The following is a 22,770-nucleotide window of genomic DNA, read 5'->3' as shown; positions in this document are numbered from 1 at the left end:
ATTTTAATCTATATCTGGCCACTGGATTTAGATGGCTCTGAAGGGGAAAGTGAGGCAGGTAACTTTGCAATAGCACTCTCTCACTTGAATCTCCCCTCAATATGGAAGGGATAACTATATCTATTAGTCATTTTCTGAAGATACCTTAATCTCAGAATGTCCAAAATAAAACTCACTATCTTTTCCCCCAAAACCCACCACTCTATTTTTCTTCTCTATTTCTGTGGAAGGCAGCACAATTCATTCATCAATATGGGTATCACCCTGGAATTCTCATTCTCCTTCAGTTCTCATATTTAGTCATCTGCCAATCTTGCCATTTCTACATCCACAATATCTCTGCCTCTTGTCTCTTTTCTCTTTTTAGTTCTGGATTTTATCACTTCTCACCCACAGTATTGCAATGGTTCTTTAATAGTTTTATCTATTTCAATATTATCTATTTTTTCCACTCCTAATTCTTCTTCTGCTGAAGTGATTCCCTCCACCCACCACTCCCCCCAGTCAGTAAACTCTGGTGACTTCCTATGGCCCATCAAATGAACTAGAGCTTTTTTCAAAAGCCCTTTACAACCTCATCACAATCTAAATTTCCTGTCTCATCATTCTCATTTGCACACTCTACTGTTCAGCCAAACTGGAATTTTCTTTATTTCTCACATAAAGCACTCTATCCTATTTTTCTTCATACCTTTAGACTGGTCATTCCTGTATCTCTCACCTTCAAAAAGACACAACTTGAGCAGTATCTTCTATATAAGCATTTTATGATCACTCTAAATGCTAAGTCTTTCCCTTTCTGACTCCCATGTATTTGATTTTTTTTATCTTAATTTTGTATTTGTACTTATAAGTACATGTATTTAAGTTCAAAATGAATATTTTTTTTAATTCTCTGAAACTAGTTCCAATGATCTTGTGATGAAGAGAGCCATCTACACCCAAAGAGAGAACTTTCGGAACATAGCATTCTCTTTCTTTTTGTTGTTGTTCGCTTGCATTTTGTTTTCTTTCCCATTTTTTTCCTGTTTGATATGATTTTTCCTGTGCAGCAGGATAATTATATAAATATGTTTACATATATTTTATTTAACATATATTTTAGCGTGTAACATATATTGAATTACTTGCCATTTAGGGGAAGGAGGGGAAAATTTGGAGCACAAGATTTTAGAAGGATCAATGTTGAAAAATTATCCATATGTTCTGAAAATAAAAAAGCTCTAATAAAAATTTAAAAAATAAAAATTCTCTGAGCTTTAGTTATATAGATTTATCTATAAAATGGACACAGATTACTGGGCTGTAAAATTTAAGTCCATATTAATGTGAATTATTAGTATTAAAATTTATGAGGGAAAGCATATAAAAATAGAGACAGATAAGTGGTATAGTATATATATATTTTATGTTTGTATCTGTAGTGCCTATCACAGTGCCTGGCACAGAATAGATACTTATTAAATACTTATCAATTGATTGACTGCTGAGAAGGCATATGGTAGCAGTAATTCACTATTGGGTTTTGGACAAGGTTGAGAAGAAAAAGAATCCAGGGGACAGGCAGTATCAGAGCATGGTGTAACCTTGAACTTCTCAAAAATAGAGTTAAGATTGGTCTTCTCCTTTGAGAATTTAAAGATTTAGGGAATTAGGACCACAAAGCTGCCTAGATTATAAGGAACATCCTTAGGATGACAAAAATTTAAAGTTATACTAAATGGATAGAGCCCCTGGCCCAGTGTCAGGAAAACCTGAATTCAAATGTGGCTTCAGATACTTAATAGCTCTATGACCCTATGCAAGTCACTTAACATATATGCCTCAGGTTCCTCAAATGTAAAGTAGTATAATAATAGCACCTACTTCTCAAACTGTTGTGAGAATCAAATGAAATATTTGTAAAAGCTACACAGATGGCTCATAGTAGGTGCTATTATATAAATGCTTATTCTCTTCCCTTTCCTCCCTTTGAACAAAATTGGTCATTTTAATTATGTTTATAGAGATTATATTGAGGAAAGAGCAAGAGAAAGAAGAGTTAGAAAAAATTGATTGGCAGAGCAAGATGGGCTAATCCATGCAACCTGAAGCCCTGGGCGTATTTCAGATAAACTCTGTTTTGTTCCCTTTGAGAAGAATAATCAAAGGAGTTCTGGTATCTGTATCCCTAAACTGCCCTGTATGTTTTTGTTTTCATGTTATCTATTTCCCAGAAATAGGCATATTTACATGTAAAGGGAAAGGATATGAGGGGAAAAAGGTGCCCAAGACCAGGAAATGGTGCAAAAATGCTATAAGTGAAATCAAAACCAACATGCAAATTTCTAGAAAATAAATTATGTAAATTGAGTCCTATTTTACATTAGTATAATGGTTAGAGATCAGCTTAGAAATGATAAAAATATGTCATGCCTACATTTTTAAAATGAAAAGCAAACTAATATAAATGTCTTTCTGCAGCCACGTCCTTCAAAGAATTCTTTTGGAAACATTTCAGATATGTATACAAGACTGAATAGGAAAAAATCTGAGAAGATGGAAACCAAACCAAAACTAAGGTAAATTAAGATAGAATTGAAAAATAAGTTTGTGTTTTCTCCCTGCTTCCTATGGAATTTTTTTGAATAAATTCTAAAGCAAAATATCACTAAATTAGAAAAATAAAATGAGGTTAAGGTGATCTTGACTTGCTGAAAATTTTGTATTAGAGAATATTTTTAATGAAATACAGTATTACTTTTGAATACTAGTCTGTTAGTAACTATCATGTGCCTCCTCTGTGCTAGGTTTTGGGGGTAAAGAATCAGCCCCTGTCTTCAAGTTGCTTACAATCTAATGGGGAAAGACAGTATACAAAAAGAAGATTAAAAAGCAGTGGAAAGGCTCCTGGCATGGAAGCATCATGAAGAAGGCCAAATGGGTCCAGCTGAGTAGAAAGTGAAAAGATTCTCAAAAACTAAGTTATAAATATTTGCCAATAAGCAAAGCGATTGTCCTTAAAATACATCCTTCTCAGCCTATAATTTAATGCCCTCCACAGTCTGATTCCCAGCTACATTCTTTGCAGTTTTATTTTCAAATACTATGCTTTGTCACTTCTATTTTCTATCCAAACGGGATTTTAATAATTGGTTGTTTCCTGCATTTGATACTCCATCTCCATGCACAGACAGCATTTTCTGTACCTTTCCAATCTCTTACAATCTTTGTCTTCCTTCAAGGCTCTGCTCAGAGGTCACCTCATCCTTAGAGCATGTCTTGTTGCTCCTGGTTGTGACTTTGTTCTGATAATTGTCTTCCTTGTACCATACTCATTTTCATACATATATCCAATCAATTTCAAGTTCTTTGAAAGACAAGGGCTTTTGTCTTTGTATCCTTTGTGTATCCTTGAACATAATTAGAAATGTTTGTGCCTTGAAATGAATTGAGGAATATAAAAATAGTCTGATAGGAATGAAATTATAATGTATCATAAATTTAATGTCACCCAGATGGTACAATGGATATAGTACTGTTCTTATATTCAAGATGATCCAGGTTCAAACTTAATTAGAAATTTATGAGCAATGTGATTCTGAACAAGTGACAGTTTCTGAATGCCTCAGTTTCCTCAACTGCAAAATGGTACTAACAGAAATAATATCCTTTGGTGGTTGTGAGGATCAAGTGAGATAATATTTGCAAACCAATTAACATAATACTTGTCACATAGTAGACACTTCTTATTTGATGTCACCACCCTTTCTTATTTTTTTCTTACTAGGTTTTCATGTCACTGTTCTCTACATCTTACCAGTTCTTTTTTTCAGGTTTATGTTCCTTTTTCTACTTCCTGCATGATCACATGCTAAATCTCTAGTTTTTCTCTTTCTGTGTTCTCTCTCTCTCTCTCTCTCTCTCTCTCTCTCTGTGTCTCTCTCTCTGTCTCTCTCTCTCTGTCTCTCTCTCTCTGTGTGTCTCTCTCTCTCTCTCTCTCTCTCTCTCTCTCTCTCTCTCTCTCTCTCTCTCTCTCTCTCTCTCTCTCTCCTCATTCTCTTTCTTCCTGCCTTCCTCCTTCCTCCCTTTATCTTTTCTCTGTCTCTCTTTGTCTCTCTGTCTCTGTCTCTGTCTGTCTCTCTCTCATATAATCACATAATGTGGGTTCAGCCATATCTCAAGGCAGATGACTCCCAGCTTTATATATCTAGCTCCAATATCCCACCTGAACCCCATCTTTGTTTCAACAACTGCCTTCTGGAAAATTTTAACTGATATAAGCTGTATCTCAAACTCAACATATCCAGAGTCTCTTGCCCACCTTCCTCCACTCACATCTCTTCCAAAATTTTCTGTTGAGAGCACCACTGCCTTTTCACTCATTCAAGTTCAAAACTTCATCCTTGATTAAGAGAGTCTGTACCTCTCTAAAATAAACTCCAGTGTTTCCCACTCACCCCGGGATCAAATATGAAATCGGTTTGGCTGTTCAAAACCCTTCATAACCTTTTTCCTATTCAATCCCACCCCTGCCATTACCCACCTTTTGTGTAAATCTTCTTATACCTTTACCCTCCACATACTTTGCGATCCAATGACAGTGGTCTTAATATTCCATCTCCCAAACCCTGAACATTTTTATTGACTGTCCTTCATGCAATTTTTACTTTCTGCTTCCTGCCTTTCTTCAAGTTTCAACAAAAGACCTACCTTCTATAAGTAGGCTTTCCCATGTTTAATGCTTGTGCCTTCCCTCTGTTGATAATGAACTAATTGAGATCAAACATTTCCTTTACCTTTCTTTGTATCTCCAGTACTTAACACAATGACTGGCAGATAGTAGGTTCTTAATAAGTGTTGATTGATTTTATTGATTTACCTCTCCCTCATCTCTCAAATATAGCCACTTGCTAAATTTTTGTCAATTCTCTCTTAAATATATTTTCCACATATATGTCTATTTGATTCACTCCTACAATCTATACCATCTTTCCCCCTCTAATCAGACTCTCTGTTTCCATCCCTATCCTTTCTCATACTTTCTCTATATAGTTGCCAAGTTGATATTCTTAAAATACACATCTGATCATGTCATTTTCTTGTTCAAGAAGCTCCAGGAGCTCCCTCTTGTGTCTAGCATAAAATATAAGTTTAGCTGTTCAGCTTTCAAAACCTATTGCAACTTCCCCAACTTCAGTTTACTTTTCCAGGTTTACTACACATGACTTTGATCCATGAACTCTAAATTCCAGGATAATCCACTTGCAGATTTTTCCCAAAACAAAGAATTCTACCTGGCAACAAGTATCCTATGCCCACATATTATTTTGTGCGTATCTTTGAAGATAGGGACTAATTTATCCTCAACTCTTAGCACAGTGCCTGATACATAGAAGGTAATTAATAAACGTTTGTTGAACCATCTTGAATTGAATCTTTCCTTCCATAGACCTCAAGCTAAATGCTCACTGCCATGTTTCTTTTTTTTTAGTTTTTGGATTTTTTCAAATGAGGATACCTAGGATATCTTCTCAATATAGATTGCCATAGCATAAAATAAAAAATGCACAGCAGAAAACAAAAGAATAAGCTTCAAAGAAGCAAAGAAAAGATGGACAATCAGGAATATAATCTCTTCTATTATTATATATGCTTTCTTGAAATAGAAATTTATTGTTACCTATTTTAAATTCTCCCTGATCTTCTGCTGGTCACATGACAATGCGGTGGGTTTTTTTTTTTGTTTGTTTTGTTTTGTTTTTGTCCTTTTTTATATTTTTTGTTTGTTCTTATTTTGTATTTAGTTTTAAATAAATATTTTAAAAGAATAATCTAGCAACGGGAAAATATATATATATATATGTATGTATGTATGTGTGTGTATATATATATATACACACATATATTCATATATGTATATATGTGTGTGTTTGTGTATATATATATATGCAAACACACATACATACATACATACATACACATATATATTTCCCCATTGCTAGATTATTCTTTTAAAAATATATTTGTATATATATATTACATATACATATATATATATATTACCATGCTCCCTTACCATTAACTCATATACTTTTTATTGTTGTGAATAAGATAAAGTCATCCAAACCCATACTCTAGTTCTGATTTTAATCCTTCCAAGTCTCAGTGAAGTATTGTAGAATAATATTAATTTTTTTTAAAAGGATGTGTAGCCTTCACACCTGGCTCTCTTTGTCATCTTAGAGAAATTGCCCATTTTTGGTCCCAGTTTCTTTATCTTTAAAGTGAAGGATTTAGACTATTTCAGCATTTCTCCAAGTGTAACCTGGAGAGTACTGAGGATTCTGAAGACTCTTTCGGGGGATAGTACACAAAGGCAAAACTGTTTTCATAATAATACCAATGGATTTTAGTAAATAATACACTAAATGTCTCTCATTGTAACCCACATAAACAAAATATCTACTAATTTTTAAGAGTATAAAGGGATTCTGATACTCAAAAATTTAAGAACCTCTGGATTAAATGATCTCTGAGGAGTTTGTGACCCTTCAATATACCTCCTTGACTTGGTACTTCTAGTTCATTTTGAGTGCTAGTTAAACTTTGCTTATAGTTGCATTTGAGATTAGCTGCTTGAGGATGGATTTAATTGCTGGCTACTTTGTTAGATTTTCCAGGTGGTTAAATGGTATAGTGCTGGACTGGGAATCAAAAAGATCCAATTGCAAATTCTTCCTCAGATATTTACTAGCTTTGTGATTTGGCAAGATGTTTAACTTCTCCCAGCCTCAGTTTTCTTATTTGTAAAATGTGGACTATAATAGCTAATACCTCACAGGGTTTTTGTGATGTCCAAATGTAAAGCATTTTGCCAACTTTAGAGTACTACATAAATACTAGTAGAATATTATTTTTATTTTATTGAATATGAATTTCTGATTGTCTCTGTTGCTATTATGTTATAATTGTTCTCAGTGGTACCTAGCTTTATGGATATATGTTGGTAGTTTTCTCTTTTCTCCATCATTTTCATTTTAAAAACCTATTCAACTACATTTTAAAAATACACACAGTATATACTCTCAGTACAGTTTTTAGAGGGAACTCTATTGTCAGTCATGAATTTTTAAAGTCTCCATTTAAAGTGTTGTCCTTTAGAAATCCAAATCCCATTTCCAGTCACCATCTTCTTAGCTAATTGTTCACTTCTCAGATGAACTTTTCTTCTCTGCTACTGGGCCAGGAGAGTTAATCCTCTTTCCACTTCTCTTCAGACTTCCACTCTTCAATCACAATGGACACTAGAGGGTCTATCAAGAGCAGGTCTTCCTGGTAATCCATCTCTTCCCTTGCCTATGCCTCCACTGCCCAGTTTCCACCAGGTTCTAGACATCCCCTTTCAGCTAGATACTTATACCCCACAACTACATTTCTAGTAGAAATGCTGAGACCCACCTCCACTTCAACTGTTGGGATCAACTTCCTTTCTCATCCTAATAATTTGGGGATATATCTGCCCCTTCATGCCCACCCCTCCTTCTGTACTTCCCCTTTCCCATTGTGAACACAGATACTCACACTGCTTGGATCCTTAGGTAAACATTGAATGATGAACTTAAAATCCTTCTCATAAGATGGTGGACCATCAGGCCTTACCATTTAATTTCTCTTACTGAAATACCTTACAAGTCTTTTGGTTATCATCCTTAGATTTGCTGATACATCTGAAGGATTCCTAGATCGTTCCACTGAGTTGTTCAGATCACTTGGCCCCTATAAACAAACCTCACATGTTTGTGTATGTAGTCTACTCCAATTACAATGAGGAATCCTTTGAGACTCCTTTTCCTATTTGCACTTCCAGGTTTTATCACAATGCTGGGCACTTATTAGTGTTTAATAAGTTCTTTTCCTGTCATTTACCTTCGGGGGCAGGAATGTTGAAAACTGAGTCTGTATTTCTGTCATTGTCGGTGTCTTGTTTAAGTCTTAGTAATATGTAATAATAAAGTCTTCTATGTTCCTTCTTTCAATATCATTGTGTCCAAGGAATTCTCAGAAGTTATTATTTAGAAAATAGTTTTGACAAATTTTGGGAGTTTCTGTGTTACATACTTACATACATCACTGAGAAAGAGAACAGATTTCTCTATTGTTATCAGATCAATATTTCTAAGAAAGATGGCATCATTTACCATTATTCTTCTTTCTCTAATTTCTACCTGCTGCTCCATGCTTTGAGAGCAAAACAGAAAAATCTATGAATTTGTTTTTCTACATGACATTACTTCATGTACTTGAAGACAATTGTCATGTCTTACTTGAGACTTCGTTAGGCCATACATCCCAGTATCTTTCACTGATTCTCATCAGTGAGGCCCTTCACCACTCTGGATGCCCTTCACTGTACTTTCTCTAGTTTATCCATGTATTTTCTAAAATATGACAACCAGAGATACACACATGAAATCTAAATAGAAAATAATTGAGAGACCCCTTTCTTTCTTGAAGCTATTTTGGCTGTCTTATCACATTCTTGACTCACCTTGAGAATATAACCCAAGTCCAATCTTTTTTGGATAAACTATACTAGAGCCACATTTCCCCCATCATATCTTATATTTGTGAAGTTGATTTTTTAACCCACATTTAAGACTTTACTTTTATCCCTATTAAATTGTATCCTATTAAAATCAGCCCAAAGTTCTACTTGGAAAGAGTTTTTTTTTTTTTTTTTTTGATTTTGGCTCTTTGAAAATGATGACACAGGCAATCAGCAAACTATCTTATTTTCAATTTTAGGGTTATCTCAATTGGAATGAGATCTCCTTGAGAGTAGAGATTTTCTCACTTTTCCTATTTATATCCTCAGCATCAGGGCTTAGTACATAATAAATGCATAAAATGCTTTTTAATGAATTCATTTATTTCACCTGGTTTAGATCCTAGTTATTCTCATATATGAGACCCTAGCTCATCCTTCTTTCTTGAGGAGTTCAGTATTTAACTCATTCTTCCTCTGATATGCAATGGCTGACATATTTCAGGACTTCATAATATTTACAGATATAACTGGAACATAAGGTTAACGTTGAAAATTTATCCATGCTTGTTTTGAAAATAAAAAAGCTTTAATAAAAATTATAAATATAAAGCTTGTAAATATATTTATTCATGTATAAACAAATTATTAAATAATTGTGCATATATATTTGTAAAATAGTTGTTAATGCTTAAATATAACATTTTAAAAACAGCTATAAATACTTATATTCAAATAGTTAAATATAAGGTAATATAGGAATGAAAATATTAGAAGTTAAAAGAAATAGAAAAGGCTTCTTGAAGAAGATGGTGTTTGAATTGCATTTTAAAGGAAAAAAGAACGCTAAGGTGCATACCAAGCATGTGGGATAATCATTGAAAAAGCATGAATATAGGAGACAGATTTTTCTCTTTGAGCACTAGAGATAGATCAACTTGGTAAAATATCAGAGTGTGGGAAGAGGAGTAAAGTTCAATGAGACCAGAAAGATAGGTTAGGGCCAGGTTGTCCAGGACTTTAAAAATGAAACTGAGTTCATATTTTCTATTAGAGCCAAGAGGAGGCCTCTGGAGGTGGTTGAAAAAAAATGGAGTCATGTGATCAGATCTTCATTTATGGAAAACTATTCCATCAGAAAATTATAGAATGAAAAGGGATATGGAGACACTTGATGCAAGGAAACTGCTTAAGAAGCTGTTGAAATAACATAGATGAAAGACGATGAGGGCTTAACAAAAGTGGTAGCTCCATAAGTAGAAGAGTTTGGATTCAAGAGAAATTGTGAAGCTAGAAATGGCAAGATTTGGCAACATACTGAATAGATGGTCTAAGGGAGAGTGAGGAAACCAGAATAATTCCTGAGAGACTAGAAAGATGATGGGTATCTTTCACAGAAATAGGGGAATTTGGAAGAGAGGGTCTTTTAAATGAAATAATCAAGATTTCAGTTTTGGGTCTCTTGAATTTTAGATGTCTCTGGCATACCCATTTTGGAATTTCCAATAAGCAATTGGTAAAGTGGAATTGAAATTCAAGGCAAAGACTAGATGTTGAGATTTGGGAGTTATCTGCATGAAATCTGATGAAATGACCACGAATTTACAGGGAGTTGAGGAAGTAGGATGGAATCTTGGGGAACACTGTGAATTAGTGGGCAGATGAAGGTAATGAGCCAGCAAAGGAATCTAAGAGTAATCAAGGTAAAGATCAATCAAGAGAAAGTAGTATTAAAAAAGCTCAAAAAGGTGAAAGTATCTAGGATGGTCAACAGTGTAAAAACAGTAGATAGGTCACAAAGGCTGAGAACTGACAAAAGATCATCAGATTTAGCACTTAAGAGACACTGGTAATTTTTAAAGAGATCAGGTTCAGTTGAATGATATCAGAAGCCAAGATTGTTAAAAAGCTTAAAGAATGAGTGAAAGAATACATAAAATAAAATAAGTTTGGACAAATTTTTCAAAATTTGGCTGAGAAAGTTAAGAGAAATATAGATTAGTGGACATAGGATGATGGTAAGGTTTGTTTGTTTTTTTTTAAATGATAGAGGAGATTTAGGAATGTTTGAAGGCAATGAGGAATAAACCAGATAAGGAAAGATTAAAGATTCAAGGAGATGTTTGAAGATGTTATCTGTTAGAAGAAAAAAAAAACTTAAGAAGGAAGAAGCCATCTCTGAGGGATGGAGGGAATTAAAAGTCTGAGTGTAACGTTCAGGTGTAGAAGAAGTGAAACACACACAGAGAAGAAGGATGATTGAAGAGATGATGGTCAGAGAGGAGAATGTTCGAGTTTCTAAATAGTGAAATTGAAAATTTATGAATAATAGTAAGATCAAATTTGTGACCATCCTATGTGTGGCAGAAGAGTGAAGGATTCAATCATGAAATTTGAAAACTATTAGAAATTGTGAAGTTAGAGAGTTTAGTTAAAGAGGATATAAGATATATGTATTGTGATGAAATATTTCTTTTTTATTTTATAATTATAACTTTTTATTGACAGTACATATGCATGGGTAATTTTTTACAACATTATTTCTTGCACTCACTTCTGTTCCGACTTTTCCATTCCCTCCCCCTATCCCCTCCTCTAGATGGCAGGCAGTCTTATACATGTTAAATATTTTATAGTATATCCTAGATACAATATATGTATGCAGAACTGAACAGTTCCCTTGTTACACTGGAAGAATTGGATTCAGAAGGTAAAAATAACCTGGAAAGAAAAACAAACATGCAAATAGTTTACATTCATTTCCCAGTGTTCCTTCTCTGGGTGTAGCTGATTCTGTCCATCATTGATCAATTGAAACTGAATTAGACCTTCTCTCTGTTGAAGATATCCACTTCCATCAGAATACATCCTCATGCAGTATTGTTGTTACAGTGTATAGTGATCGCCTGGTTCTGCTCATTTCACTCAGCATCATTTCATGTAAGTCTCTCCAAGCCTCTCTGTGTTGTGATAAAATATTTCTATGCTGTAAGAAATGATGAACTTGATGATCTTAGAAAAACATGGCTAGACTTGCACAAAATATTGAAGAGCAGAACAAGAGAATATTGTATGAAATAACAAGTTTTAAGAACTGCTTCACTAAATTCAGTTCACATGCATTCTCATAACATCAATTGATTCTCTTTGAGAATGAAGGACAAAAAAATAGCATTATTTTTTGTAGTTCTATTTCCCAAAATTCCCAAACAGCTTTGAGCCATAAGAGCTATTTATTAAATATTTATTGCATAAATGTTAAGCATATAACATGAGGAATGTTTAAAGGAACTGGACAAGAAACTGGAAAGGAAAAGACTAGGGAAAGCATCTTCAAATATTGCATCCTCAAATATTCAAAGGGTATTAATGTAAGAAAATTTTTTTTCTGTGGTATTCTCTGTGGCACTGGCATTTGGTGGCACGATAGTGTTGAGCCTGAAGTCAGAAAAACCCAAGTTCAAATATAGCCTTAAAATTAGCTGTGTGACCATGAGCAAGTCACTTAACCTCTGCTGCCTTAATTTCCTCTTCTATAAAATGGGGGTAATAGTATCTACCTCCTTAGAGTTGTTGTGAGGATCAAATTAGATAATATTTATATAATGTCTTAGCACAGCATAGATGCTACATAAATGTTTATTCCTCTCCCCCTTTTATCAAGATAGACTAGAATCAATAGGTAAAAGTTATGAAAAGTAGATTTTAGTTCAACATAAAGTATTTCCTAATGAATATAGCTTCTCCATGATAAAATTGGTAGCATTGAGAAAAGGCATATAAACAAGGTCCTAGTCTTTTGAATCTAACTTTATACATAGCCATATTTCCTATCTCATTGAGTAGAAAAAAAGTTGTGGTTTTTTTAATCAATGCTTTAAAATATTGTAGTATACTTTTTCTATAGAAACCACTTTCTTTGCTGATTTATTTTGGGATGATCATGAGCAAATTGTGAATTTTTATACTTTGATAACAACTTTAATGTCTTGAATAAAAAGTACATCTCAAGGTCTTGTATCTTATTGAGTATGTATCTTTAATAACTGAGTGAAGATTAACTATTTATATTGCAGTCAGTAACACAAAGTTTTGAGTGTTATTCATGTATAAATTAGTTTTATTTGGTGGGGGTTTTTTGTATTTTTTACTTCCTTTGTTTTTCACTCAGGAAGATTAGCGGGGAAAACACAGGAGACTGAGAGTTAGGGAGATTGAAGTTCTAGTACCCTACTTTGCCATAGCCTTTTTGTTTCCCAATTTCTTCATTCATAAAAATGAGAAGATTAAACTAGATCAATCTTTTAAAATTCTTTTCATATGTAAATTCTCTAATAGTAATAATTGTTAAAAGATTAAAATAATCTTTAGTTAAAGCATTCATAGCTACTTAAAATTTGATAATATTCTATTGTTGACATTTGACATGTGCTTTTCAAATTTCTGAATCAATATTTAGAAGGAAAGAGATCTACAATATGATATATTTTAATTTACAGTTTAAGCTATCTGTTCTAATTTCTCCAAATTATAAATAATATAGAGTAAAGTTAATTATACATTAAATTCAAAGAAGCTATGTCTTTCATTCTAAATTAAAAAATCTTGTCAATTTTAATGTGTGAACATTTAATTATCCTCATCATTGCTTTCTGTATTATTCTAGGTTGCATAAACTTGAAAATAGAAAAACCTTTGATGACAATCAATCTACTTCAGCTACAGAAATAGATAGAACACAAGAACACATGGTTTTAAGTTATCCTAGCGTTTCATCATATGAAGAACTAGTTTCAGGTTTGCCAATTTCTGCAATACTTTATTATGATGGAAATGTTTTATGTGACTTTTTAAAGGAGAGAGATACAAGTTATATATAGTCTGGAATAATATTTTACAGATGATTTATTAGAACAGGCTTTGTAATATACTTGCGTACTTTAAGAGTATATTTGATACCTCTTTCAATAAATAATATTCCGGGGCAGCTAGGTGGTGCAGTGGATAGAGCACCAGCCTTGAATTCAGAAGGACCTGAGTTCAAATCTAGTCTCAGACACTTAACACTTCCTAGCTGTGTGACCCTGGGCAAGTCACTTAACCCCAGCCTCAAAAAAAATAAATAAATAAATAAATAAATAATATTCCTTGTATAAAGTCAGATACTCTTCTCTAGGAATGGAATAGTAAATGGAGTAGGGATAGAGTAACTGAAAGGATCAATTCCCTTGTTGCATCTGACTCCATTTTCCATTTCCAATATCTACTTAGTTTCATTATGTCTTACCCAGGATTAACTGATCAATTAAAATCAGTCCTTATACTGATTAACTCAATTTTTGATTCTCATTGCCTTTTCCACTCCCCTAGAGTTGTCTCTCTACTCTGAATGGAGGGCTGAAGAATGGAGCACTAAACTCATCCCAAATCCTTTCTTTACAGAGAGCAGAAATCTAAACTTTCCAAGTAACTCTCATTTTCCATCAGCAGCTCCCCTTGGTTTCAATTCTATGAAATGTCATGCCCCCTTTTGTTTATTATCTTTAAGCACTGTAAGACTGTAAATTACTGGAGGGTAGAGATTATTTCTTTTTCTTAGAATAACCCCAGATACATAATGGATTTATTCAATTGAATTGACTTCAACCCTTTCTTGTTCAGCTTTTCTCTCTTGATCTATACTATATCCAGGAAACAAATTGACACCATATACATATTGTCTGTACATGATTATTTTTTTGTCTTCCCTATTAAAATTTGAACTTCTCAAGAGCTTATCATAGTGCATCGTACATTGTTAGTGCTTAATAAATGCTTATTTATTGACTGTCAGCAAATAGGGAATTTTTTTTCATTTGTATATGTTTATACCTTTAGCTTCTGCTTCATTACTATTATGAGCATTTTTAGAATTTTGTAAAATAACCATGAAAAAGGGGGACATTTTTGCATTGCTCTTGTATTTACTAGGAAAATTTCTGGTGTTCAGGTACAACAAGAATGCCTGTTTGGCTGGATTGTAATTTGTGGAAAAGAAAGTGATGTATATTAAGATTGGGAAAGTAGGATCATGCCAGATTGAGAATGACTTTATTAAATCCCAAATAGAGATTATATCTGATCCTAGAAATAGTAAGAAGACACTGAAGTTTATTGAGTAGATTGAATGACGTGAACAGAAATGTGTAAAAGATGAACTAATAAAGAGGGAAAATTGAGGCTTATAGTAATTAGGTGAGTAGAGATACTGTTCTCCTTCAATATGTCATTCATTCATCCTATTCCAAATTCTCTGAATTAAATTATTGTCTGTTTATAGATTTCTCTTTCTTTTTGACCCTTCTCTTTCCCAGCCCAGTAAAGACTAAAGTTCAAAATTATCCTTTGTACAAACTCTCATCTTGAGTCTTATACCCTTTTCAAGGAGTTTTCTGCTGCTTTATTCTTATATTTTTTTCATCTGTTCAAGTCAAGTCTGACTCTTACTTTATGCCTTATTATTTATTCTTCTTTTATTCCCTATGTAACCCTTATAGAGAGAAATCTTCTGAAATATCAAGTTTAATTTCTCTCTTCCATTTTCATTTTTTTTTTTGCTTTTATTGGTCTTAATCTCATCTTCATTATTTTCTGATATGGTTTACTTTTATAAATGTAAATTTGACCAAGAAGTATTGCTTGGATAAAAACATGGCTATGTGGGAAGAGTTAGCCTATTTTCTGCATTGTGAGTTCTAATCAAATCCATGTCTTTCATTATGTCCCCATTCTTTTTTTTTTAAATTTTATTTTATAATTAGAACTTTTTTTTGACAGTACATATGCATGGGTACTTTTTTACAACATTATCCCTTGCACTTACTTCTGTTCAGATTTTTTCCCTTCCTCGCCCAACCCCCTCCCCCAAATGGCAGGCAATCTTATACATGTTAAATATATTACAATATATTCTAGATACAATATATGTATGTAGAACCGAATTTCTTGTTGCACAGGAAGAATTGGATTCAGAAGGTAAAAATAATAGTTTACATTCATTTCCCAGTGTTCCTTTTCTGGATGTAGCTGGTTCTGTCCATCATTGATCAATTGGAATTGGATTAGCTCTTCTCTATGTTGAAGATATCCACTTCCATCAGAATACATCCTCGTACAGTATCATTGTTGAAGTGTATAATGATCTTCTGGTTCTGCTCGTTTCACTTAGCCTGAGTTGATGTAAGTCTCTCCAAGCCTCTCTGTATTTCTCCTGTTGGTCATTTCTTACAGAACAATAATATTCCATAACATTCATATACCATAATTTACCCAACCATTCTCCAATTGATGGACATCCATTCATCTTCCAGCTTCTAGCCACTATGAAAAGGGCTGCCACAAACATTTTGGCACATACAGGTCCCTTTCCTTTCTTTAGTATTTCCTTGGTATGTCCCCATTCTTAAAGTAAATTATACTATCATTTTTTAAAATAATCTTCTCTGATGTTCAGTCAATTTTCCTGAGCTTCAATTTACTCATCTAGAAAATGGGCAAAGTTAAAATAAGTGACCTCTGAGGTTCCTTCCAGCAATAATCTCTGACCCAAAGATTTATGGCTTTGAATAGTGAACCAATGTAATTGTAATTAATCATGGGTAATACCAGCAGAATAAAGGACATTTCTTCTATTAGAGAATGGCTAGAAAAATTGTGAAATATTGAATATAGTAGAATATTACTGTGCAGTGAAAAATGATGAATTGGACAATTTGAGAGGAAATTGGAAAGATCTTTATTAACTGATGCAGAGTGAAGTGAGCAGAACTAGGAAAACAACTTATATAATAATAACAGCACTACTTTCTATAAAATGAAAGCTTCAGAAGTCTGATCAATCCAGTGATAAATCACAGGTTCAAAAGAATAAAGGTGAAACTTGTCACTCAACTCTTCATATAGAAGTAATGAACTTAAAATGCAAAAAAGATATTAAATTATTGGGCATGACTAAAATGGGAATTTGTTTTTGTCTAATTATATAAATATGTGTTGAGGAGTTTAAAAGATAATTTTTCTTAATGAGGAAGGATATGAGGAGAGAGATTAATTTATAAGAAGTATTTTTACATGAAAAATATTTTTAAATGCAAAAAAGAATAGAGAACTCTTAAAATAATCTCACCTCATAATTTGCTATTGACTTGTGGGATGATATCTAAACATCATATGCTACATATTTAATTAGTAAGATTTTTCATTTCATATTCTACTGAGTACTATGTAAGTGAGCATATGGTTTCTAAAAAATCAGGTTTCCAGAAGACTGGAAGAAGTAAAGAAGACAGGAAGAAAATGCTTAATTATCTGAAGAAAGATTTTGGAAATCGTATTCTATATGATCCAACAAGTATGTAATTTCAGATAAATACCCTTCTTAGCAGGTAATCAACGACTGTATGAATATCTCAGTGTTCCTTAATTCTAATGCCTTTCCTCTTTTGATTATCTTCACTTTATCTAGTTTATATCTTGTTTAGACAAAGCTATTTACCTGTTGTCTCCCCTATTATACTATGAGCTCCTTGTGTAATGCTGGAGAAACTGAGGAAGACAGAGATTAGGGGTTTCTAATATTTTAATAGTGGAAAAGTTAGACCATAGCCAGCTGGCTGGATCAGACTTTTATAGGACTCCAGTGATCAGGGAAACAAAGCTAAGATGGAAGGGGAGGCAGAGCACTGCCTGAGTGGAAATTCCAGGAAGGACCGTAACTTTTTAATTCTGACAGGTTGGGGGTTGAAAGCAGGAGACAGGAAGTCTGAGCCAGAAAGATAGAGGGTGCCATCTAGGTATTTGGGATAAACCATCTGGAGTTTAAGATGCAGAATGGATCCGGATTACTGGGCAGAGTGTGGGAGTATGCACACGTAGTCAGTCCCTCACCAAACCATGAACTTTCAGAGGCCTGATATCAAGCTGCAAAGTCCTTTCAGGATGCTGAAATGTTAATTAAGGAACTGGGGTTATAGGACTGGAGAAATAGATCAGAGACACAGCCAATCACAAGATAGGTCCTGTACCTTGGAGATTTCCAAGGGTGATTTCTGGTTGTTCCCAAGAACAGGTAATCAGAAAATGGTCCCAGAAACTGAATCTGCCAGGGCAATTCCAACAGAATAAGGGGGTTCAAAGTTAAAGCAGAACTGTCAATCATAGTCCAGCTGGGGTTACAAATAAAAAATAAACCAAGCAAGGAATAAAGATGAAAAAAAAAAAAAACAAACTGCTAGAGGGGCTTCCAATATGAACTGGTGGGTTAGGAGTGGCAGGAGTGCCTGAGGCCAAATGAATAGGAAACTAGAAGCACTAGGAGTTCCCAGTTTTTCAAGTGCTTTTGGGAAAAATCAACCAGTTTTCCTGGTCCCTTATCTCTTATCCTCCCTTTTTGTTTAATCATAGGAATCATCCAAGGGAAAGTAAATAGGGCTCCATTTGTCAAGTAGCCACCTCACATATAAGTTCTGAAAATGAATTGAAGTTCCTATACATAACAGACTAATACAATAGGGGTTTTCTACCCTGGAACTTATCCAAAGATCTCTCAAATAATTATATGTTCTGAAGGGAACATTGTAATCAATAAGATAATATAGATACATATATAAGCATCCTTTACAGCAACAGTTACCCAAATTTTAACCTAACATTTTTCATTCTAGTTCCTAAACACACAGTAATAGGTGATCCAGTCAGAATTTAGCAGTCATTCATCAACCACTTTCAGTTCCCCCCAAATCACTGAGGCTCAAAGTCCATTAGGGGCAGGGGCGATGGTCTCTTCTGAAACTGCTTTCTGCTGAGAATTGGTGAAGAGTTAACTCCTATTCCAGGGAAGGGTGTGTGGTGTGGTGAAAGCATCCAATGGGCTGATATAGGTCCCAGAAGGTACAGCTGAAACTTGACCAAAATCTAGAACAAAAACCAAATCTAACAAATAAAGGTTAAAATAGTCTGGGAAAGAAAGACTGGTTCACAAGAACTGCTACAAAATGAAGAAAGGCCAATATAGACTGGACAGCAGTTTCCCATGTAAGGAAACATTTGTCTCACAGGACAGATAAATAGTAAAGATGTATCAAATGATAGATGACCAGGCTAAATACTCATTTACCTAATTATTCAGTATATAATGACTACATATAGTCAGCTTGGAAACAACAAGGTATTATATATTTGAAGTGTATTTATTAATGGTTTCTATTGACTATTTGCTCTGATCATAGAAATCAGCCATAGGAGGAAAAAGCAAGGACATGACTATAACATAATATAATCAGTCAAAACTGATTCTTCAGCACATACATGTCACAGAATAAAATAGCCTTAACTCAGTTTTAGTTCAGGTAATTGTCCCAGTAACTTTTAGATCGTGGAGCTTTAAAACTTCCAAATAATATTAGCTATAGGCCCACAAAATTTTACCTGCAATAACAAATCTCAGCTTCAGATGAATCCTAAACAGTTATTTATCATGACTTTATGTAGATAACGGTAAGAGATTCATCTTAGAAACTTCACAGCTTATCTTTCATATTCCTATCTAAGTAGAGGGTTTATAAGGCCAACATTACCCAAATCATTTGGCTTTTAAAATACCCAGTATGTAGAAAAATTCTAAATTGCATATTGTTCATAACAGAAAGATGTTCAACTTGATCTCCTCCCCTTCTTCAACATGCTTTTTCCTTTATTTTTCTCTCTCTCAATGACCAACAACCATACTCTCAGTAATACATCCTATCTCTCCTCTGTTACTGCAACATTCTGTATTCTAACTAGATATTTCATTCAAACTGTCAATTCTTCTTATCCCATTCGTGTAGTCACCTCTTTTCTCCTTTCCTTAGATTTCTTTTTCTTTAAAACTTTTGAATTACAATATAGTAAACAGCTAAAAAAAACACCATAAAGCTCATACACATGTTCCAAAGAGCTGACAAAATTTAAAGCATGACTTAGAAAGTTTACAAATTATCCAATATATATTTTAGAAAGTAATATACTTCATCTAATTAGGGGTATGTGACCTCTTTGGATAAGTTATCAGGACTGTTTTAACAAGCTATTGTTAAACTTAATCAAATAAAATACAGCCTTTAAAAAGTTTTGTCTTTCAGTAGTAATGGTTCAATATTCTAACAAAGTCCTAACATCTTATACCCAGAATAAACCAACCTAGTATGCACAAGGCAGTACCACTTTAAAAACTTAAGTTCCCAAAATTCAATAGACCAAAAAGCCCATAAGGTTATGGCTTTTTCCCACGTAAGTAAGTTTTCTAAATCATAATTAAATGTTACAAACTGAGTTACCATTTGGTTATAAATATATATATATGTGTGTATATATACACACATACACATACAAACACATGCACACACACATGCACACACACACACACACACATATATGTGGCTCTCAGAAGCTTCCAATAAGAGGTTAAAAAATCACAAGCATTTCTGTTTTATTCTAAGCACCTTTGCAACATTGAAATGACCAATTGCTAGAATTTATTAATCATTGTCCTTAAAACTTAACAGAGCTCCTTAAATCAACACACCAAACAGACAAGTCACAAACCCTGATCACACAACATTTAACACATAAAAGCTAGGGGAAAGCTCCTTATATTTCAGAAATGCCATGAGGGGAGTTTTCAGGTTGACAATTTCTCCCTCTCAGAAATTTAAATGGAGCCTTTTAAGTAGGTTTCCAAGCTCTAGTTTAATGCACTCTCTGCCTTCACAGAGTATATACAAATGTTAAAAAAAATTACCCAAAACCCAGATTTGTGTCTGAAGATACAGACCAGTAGTGTTTTAAAAAAAAACAACACCCAGGGTTGTGCTTAGAAGCATCCCAATTTGTTCCGGATTTTTTTTTGCCCCAAGGCATTCCTTTGGCACTTCCCAGAGTTGTGTGGCTAGTCAGTTCAACTTTTTCTAGGGACCCAGATTTGCTAGCAATCAGAGCAGATAGAAAACTTATCCTGAAGGGATATCAAAACAGTTACTCGACTGCGGTGGAAATAGAGTGTCCAAGGTGAAATCTTGATACTGCTGGAACTGCTCTCTCTATGGGATTCTGGAAGGCTTTTCCTAAAAGAGTCCAGGTCCAGCCAGTAGTAGGCTTCCTATGGAGATCTGCTCTCTAATTCTAATCTTGCTCTCAGATCTCATATCTTCAGATATGAGATCTCCAGAAATGTAACTGAGGCAAGACAGATTAGAGGTTTTCAATATTTTAATAATGAAGTTGGAGTGGTGAAGCCATATTAGCCAGCCAGCTTGGATGAGACTCTTGTCTCAAATCATCCAGCAATGAACAAGTAATTCCCGAGACTTTTATAGGGCTCCAGCAATCAGGGAAACAAAGGCAATGTGGGGCAGAGCACTGGGTGAGTGAAAGTTCTAGGAAAGGATCATAACTTTTTTTAATTCTGACAGATTGAGGTAAAGAAGATGATCAAGCAAGAGACAGGAAGCCTGAGGCAGAAGATAACCAGAAGATATCTCAAACCAGGGTTTTCAGATAAGCTATCTGGAGTTTTATGGCTCTTTGGAATGCCAGAGTGGCCAGAGTTCTGCAGCCCTAATTATGTCAGTCCTAATGGCCAGGAAGGGGGAGTTGCTACCAGGGAAACTTAGGCAGTATAATTCAGAGAATCTGAGGCAGGGAAATTGAGGTATTACAATTCAGGGAAACTGAGGCAGAACAATTCAGGGAAACTGAGGTATTATAATTCAGGGAAACTGAGGCATAATAAGGTCAGTTCCAATGGTCTTGTGATGAAGAGAGCCATCTATACCCAGAGAGAGGATTGTGGGAACTGAGTGTGAATTACAATTTTCATTCTTTTTGTTTGTTGACTTGCTTTTTGTTTTCTCTCTTTTTTTTTTCTTTTTTGATCTGATTTTTCTTGAGCAGCATGAAATTTGTGGAAATGTGTATAGAGGAACTGCACATGTTTAACATATGTTGGATCACTTGCTGACTTGGGGTAGGGGATGAGGGGAACGGAGAGAAAAAAATAGAACACAGGGCTTTGTGTTCAAAAATTATCAAATGTCAAAAATTATCCAAGTATATATTTTGAAAATAAAAAGCTTTAAAAAAAAAAAGAAAATGGGGAGGAGTATTAGTACCTCATATGAATTGCTGGGCCTCTCCATGAACAATCTTTTTCCCACATTTTATCTGCTATTTTCTGTGATATTGGGCTTGGCACATATATGCAATCAGTTTTCTAATCATCCCTGCCATTCTAACTGAAAGACTTTTTTGGTCAACTTTATAAATCTTTAGGCAAATTTCATTTCACTACATTTCCAGAATGAAGGATAAACCACAACAGCAACAATTTTTGGACACTTATATTTTATAAGATTTTGTGGAGTGTGGAGACAAGGTTTTTTTTTATATATTTATATATTTTTTATTTTTCAAAATTTGGGACAATTTGCTTTTTTTTGTCCTGTGCGGTTTCTTTTAAAACTTCTTGAAATATAGCCCTAAAAAATAAGTTTTTTTAAAAAGTCCCTTGAGATTTAAATGAAACTACTTGACTAAGCCTTTAAACCCAAATGACTCTGTCTTTCAATTGAATGCAATAATAGACCCAGGCTAGTGGTCTGTTGTTTATTGTTTAGGAATGATATCTTAGAATGAATGTAAATAGCAATGTTTTTCTGTTTGGAAAGTCTTAGAATCTTCCCTCTTCCAGATAGATAGTTTTCTGATGGTAAAGTAGGCCTTCTTTTGTTTCAGTTCATATTAATCCTTAGTTTTTGAATGGGGGGTTTCCTCAAACAAACTGAGGCCTGGGGAAAGACCTTAATTTAGGAAAGCTATGGTCATCCACTGGATCCTGAGTGTTATCTGTAATCTTGACTTTTGTTTTGCCACCACTGGTCTTTGATGCTCCTAGAGAAGAGAGTGATGGCGTCAAACTTTGCCCAACTCCATTTCATTTAAATCTAATTCGCAGAACAAGTCAAGATGAATCATAACAATAATGTCCAAGTAATCATCTGAAATATTATGACTCTACCCTAGCTTTATGGCCTGTTTCTGAAACTTTTTGGTCTGTTTGCTTTCTTTATAGATGACCTAAAATGAGATGCTATGAAAATATAACTTCATTTTCCTGCTGATACTTATCTAAATGTACTTCCTTATGCTTTCTGTTTCTTAGATTCGCT

General features: G+C 34.1%; 1 protein-coding gene across 1 annotated transcript in view; it reads left to right on the top strand.

Annotated features, from left to right (window-relative positions):
- DNAH14 (dynein axonemal heavy chain 14) overlaps positions 1 to 22,770 on the top strand; it is a 347,573-nt gene that overhangs the window by 19,777 nt on the left and 305,026 nt on the right. The window contains 3 exon segments of the mRNA XM_074264888.1: positions 2,464 to 2,561; positions 13,194 to 13,324; positions 16,821 to 16,916. Of these exon segments, the coding sequence (XP_074120989.1) occupies positions 2,464 to 2,561; positions 13,194 to 13,324; positions 16,821 to 16,916 (325 nt within the window).

This window comes from Sminthopsis crassicaudata, chromosome 4 (genome assembly GCF_048593235.1).
Source record: "Sminthopsis crassicaudata isolate SCR6 chromosome 4, ASM4859323v1, whole genome shotgun sequence".
Classification (NCBI taxonomy): Eukaryota; Metazoa; Chordata; class Mammalia; order Dasyuromorphia; family Dasyuridae; genus Sminthopsis; species Sminthopsis crassicaudata.
The sequence above is the reverse complement of the archived record's forward strand: the minus strand, read 5'-3'. Positions and strand labels throughout refer to the sequence as shown.